Below are 4,795 nucleotides of genomic sequence, written 5' to 3'. Positions count from 1 at the left end.
CAACCATCAATTTGTTCTCTGTATCTATGAGTTTGTTTCTGTTTTGTTTGTTTATTTATTTTGGTTTTTTAGATTCCACATGTAAGTGAAATCATATATTTGTCTTTGTCTGTCTGACTTATTTCACTTAGTACAATGTCCTCTATGTTCATCCATGTTGTCACAAATGACAAAATTTCATTCTTTTCTGCAGTTGAGTAATATTTCATTGTATATATGGACCACATCTTCTTTATCCAATCATGGACACTTAGGATGCTTCCACATCTTGGCTAATGTAAATAATGCTGCAATGAACATAGGGATGCACATCTATTTTCAAATTGGTGTTTGAGGTTTCTTCAGATAAATACCCAGAAGTGAAGTTGCTGGGTTACATGGTAGTGCTGTTCTTAATTTTTTTGAGGAACCTCCCTACTGTTTTCCATGGTGGCTGCACCAATTTACAGCCCTGCCAACAGTGAATGAGGGTTCCCTTTTCTCCACATCCTGACCAACACTTGTTTGTTGATTTATTGATGATGGCCATTCTGACAGGTGTGAGGTAATCTCATTGTGATTTTGATTTGCATCTCCCTGATGATTAGTGATGTTGAGCATCTTTTCATATGCCTATTAACTGTTTGTATGTCCTCTTTGGAGAAATTTCTATTCAAGTCCTCTGCCCATTTTTTAATCAGATTTTTTTTGTTTTTTGGTGTTAAGTTGTATGATTTCCTTATATTTTTTGGATATTAACCCCTTATCAGGTGTATCATTGGCAAATATCTTCTCCCATTCAGTAGGTTGTCTTTTCGTTTTGTTGATAGTTTTCTTCATTGTGCAAAAACTTTATTTTGATGTAGTCCTATCTGTTTACTTTTCCTTTTGTTTCCTGTGCATGAGGAGACATATCCAAAAGAAAATACTACACGATGCAATGGCAAAGAGTTTACTGCTTCTACTTTCTTGTAGGAGTTTTATGGCTCCAGGTCATACATTTAAGTTTTTAATACATTTTGAGTTTATTCTTGTATATGGTGCAAGAAAGTGATCCAATTTCATTCTTTGGCATGTATCTGTCCAGTTTTCCCAGCACCATTTATTGAAGAGACTGTCTTTACCTCATTGTATAGTCTTGTCTCCTTTGTCATAGATAATTTGACCATATAGGTGGGTGTTTATTTCTGGGTTCTGTATTCTGTTCCATTGATCTACATGTCTTCATGCCAATGCCATGCTGTTTTGATTACTATAGCTTTATAGTATAGTTTGACATCAGGTAGCATGATACATCAAACTTTGTTCTTTCTCAAAATTGGATACTCGAGGTCTTTTGTGGTTCCATATAAATTTTAGGATTCTTTGTTCTAGTTCTGTGAAANGGTTGAGCTGTTGTTCAGCATCTTAGCTGTGGAGGGCGGTGTCACTGGCCCTCATATGTGGGATCCGAACCGGGGCCCTCTGGCATCCCACGCCAGTTCTTAACCATCGCGCCACTCGGCCAGCCCTAAGCATAATTTTAATAGAGTTTTTTCCTTTCTTAAAATGTATATACATTTTTCTGGCACCCTCTCTATATATATACACATACATACATACACACATATATACATATGTACATATACATATACACATACATACATATATACATATACACATATATGTGGCAGTTATTCCAGTTAACATTATGTCAATTATGGAATGATATTAGAAAAGTAGTAATTGGAAATATTGGTGTTCCAATGCTATATACTTTATCACAGGTCGGTGTAGGAAAATTTGATGATGGCTCTATGGAAAGACCAGTAAGCAATTTCCAAATTATATTTGGGTATTCCAAAGATGCCAATTATTTTTTGCTCTCATTTCTTATGAAGATAAAATGTTCTTCCTGATCCATAGGTATGTTATAGAAGTTCTGATTTTTTTTTAATGTGACTGTGCCGTTTATCTTTTGGTAGACATTATAATGTTATCGTACATACTGAAAGTGTTCTACCAATTTTCTATGTTCTCAGTAAAAGAAAGATGGAGGTTTTGCAACTATAATTTGACCTTAGGAACATTGGTAGGAAAGATTACCACAAAAATAATTTCATGAAAAGAAGGGTCCATAATGTTTGGAATAAATTCTCCATCAAAAGAAGCAACCAATCATCTTTCCAAACCTAACTTCCTCGTTGCTTAGGAGCAAGAATGAAAATCAAACTCCAGTTTTTGCTGCTCGTGACATTGAACAAGTCCCTGACTATTAAGGCTAACTCCGAGACCTGTGTTTTCTTTGCAGACTGCATCATCTGCTATCAAAGGTGCTATTCAGCTGGGAATAGGATACACAGTGGGTAATCTCACTTCCAAGCCAGACCGAGATGTTCTCATGCAAGACTTTTATGTGGTGGAAAGTGTGTTCCTACCCAGGTAAGAAGATTTTTATTTGTGATGATTTCCTTGCTAAAGAACCTTCCATGCTAAAGAACCTCCCCACATTGAAGACTTTTCTACAAGCACATGTGTAATGCACTGATGTACATGTTGGACCTTTGGCAGGCCCAAAACAGTCCGAATGATTGTTATTTTCTGTTAATCAGGGGGCTTGCATTTTCTGTATGGAGATAGTAAATAGGTTTTGTCCTGTGAGCCAGTGATAATTAGTTGTGATAATGCCTGGAAAACTGTATGGAGAAAGACTTTGAGATTCAGTGGGAAAGAGTGCAGCGATCAGAGTAAATCTGCACAGGTTTAGGAGAGGGCATTCCAGAAGCTGCAGCTGGTACCAGGTTTGTGCTACCCCTAATTTAAAAAATTGGACCTCACATCTGAGTTCACTGATATAACTCCTTTTAAACAACTCTTTTAACTTAACTTTCCTCAAGAAGCCTATGAGAATCCTAGTATTTTGATACCATATTTGCAAAAACACTCAAGTTACCCATACATGTCACCTCTAACTTGGTTGTATTTTGTGAGGGGAGGGAATCAATTGAACAAAAATTTCCGAGATGGATGGTGATGATGGTTGCACAGCAGTGTAAGTGTTCTTAATGCCACAGCACTGTACACTTAAAAATGGTTAAAATGGTAAGCTTTATATTATGTGTACTTTAGCAAAATAAATAAACAAAAAATTTAAGTCTAGTACTAGCTTAGTATAGGACGAGAAATAATCATTATTAAATTGGAAATGTCACCACTGCAGGCAGGATTTTTCAAATAAAATGGTCTAGCAAATAAAATGGTCTAGCAAATAAAAATTCAGTCAGGGGTTTGGGGGTAATTATATTTTTGGGGGGGCTATGAGGATTGACTTGTCAGACACATTTATTTTTTTAAATATGTCTCTAAAATAAGCCACTTTTGTTATCAATTATTACTGGACTTGTGTGAGAATGGCTGGGGTGACACTTTTACTCTCAGGGTTCATATTGCCTTATATTTTTAAAAAATCTTCTGAGGAATACTGTCTTAACATTTATCTGTGTGTCCAGGTGTCAACTACCTAGAAATAAAGCCTTTAGGTGACTGTGCCCATGTAGTCACAGAGGAGCCCATAAATATAAGAAAGTCAGCTATGAATCCAGAGAGACTCATTTTGCTTTAAGTGCTCTTAGCTGAAGAATAGAGACGGTCTATCAGAAATTTCCAAGTTTGCTTCTCTAGGGTCCCTTAGCCGGTACGAGAACTAGTTTCCATACAGAAAATAGACAGTCTCAATGCCTGAGATCTAATCCTGCTTGCTTATAGCCCTACCCTTCTTCCTATAACTGGAATTTTTTCTGGGTTTTTTTGTTGTTGTTGTTGTTGACCATCTGTTTAGCATTCCAAAAAATTAATGTAGTAACGATATTTTTTCTCTTTAAAGTCAGGATGTCATGAAATTTATCTTGATATTTGGGTATGCTCTGTGAGACTCCTACTTCCTGTAAATGTGTTTGCAGGATGTTCTAGCTCTCATGGTCTCCTAGGGCCTCTACCTGGACATGTCAACCTTATATTTTTCTTCAGCTACAAAAAACAAGAGGAATGGGGGCCCTTTGTGGGAGTGTGGCTGGCAGTGCGTCCAGGTGCTGGGAGCACTTACAGCTGAAGATGGTGTATAAAGGCCAAGGTGCTCCATCCTTGCTGGTCTCTGCTACTCCCAGTGTCCAGCCAACACAGCCACGCACGGGCAGGCCCTGGGGGAAAGCGTGGCCCAGCGTGCAGTCCCCAGCCTGCAGCAGCAGCGTCACCTGAAACTTGTTAGAAATTAGGGTTCTTGGGCTGATTCACCCCAGATCAGCTGAATCAGAAATGCTGGGGTTTGGATCCAGGAACCTGTTTTAGCAATCCCTCAAGGTGATTTTAAGCACATAAAAATTGGAGGACCAAGGACCTAGCATATTTCTTCCCATTTTAGAGAGAGAATCTTTCTAGTAAATGCCAAATTTTGTCCTTAGACTTATTACATGATTCTTGCAACGATTAAAACTCCAAATAAGTTTTAGCTTAATCTTCAATATTAAAATGACATCTAATTAGCAACTAAATAAAACATGACCCTGTATGAGATACTGTACGATAAAGAGAACATAAATAAGGTCTTCATAGGCACTTTAAAGTTTTTTTTATTTTTCAATTACAGTTGACATACAATATTATATTAGTTTCAGGTGTACAACACAGTGATTAGACATTTGTCTAACTTACTAAGAGTTCATCCCAATAAGTCTAGTACCCATCTGACAGTTATTACAATGTAATTTACTATATTCCCTATGCTACACTGTACATCCCCGTGACTATTTTTATAATTAGCAATTTGAATATCTTTTTTTTT

General features: G+C 37.0%; 1 protein-coding gene across 6 annotated transcripts in view; it reads left to right on the top strand.

Annotated features, from left to right (window-relative positions):
- The window catches only part of PIP5K1B (phosphatidylinositol-4-phosphate 5-kinase type 1 beta), a 408,785-nt gene that overhangs the window by 222,618 nt on the left and 181,372 nt on the right, over positions 1-4,795 (top strand). For all 6 annotated transcript variants that reach the window (XM_019661095.1, XM_019661094.1, XM_019661090.1 and 3 more), the window contains exon 4: positions 2,270-2,400. In XM_019661095.1, coding sequence (XP_019516640.1) covers positions 2,270-2,400 — 131 coding nt within the window. The remainder of the gene's footprint in view (positions 1-2,269; positions 2,401-4,795) is intronic.

The sequence above is a fragment of the Hipposideros armiger genome, unplaced genomic scaffold, assembly GCF_001890085.2.
Source record: "Hipposideros armiger isolate ML-2016 unplaced genomic scaffold, ASM189008v1 scaffold_335, whole genome shotgun sequence".
Classification (NCBI taxonomy): domain Eukaryota; kingdom Metazoa; phylum Chordata; class Mammalia; order Chiroptera; family Hipposideridae; genus Hipposideros; species Hipposideros armiger.
The sequence above is the reverse complement of the archived record's forward strand: the minus strand, read 5'-3'. Positions and strand labels throughout refer to the sequence as shown.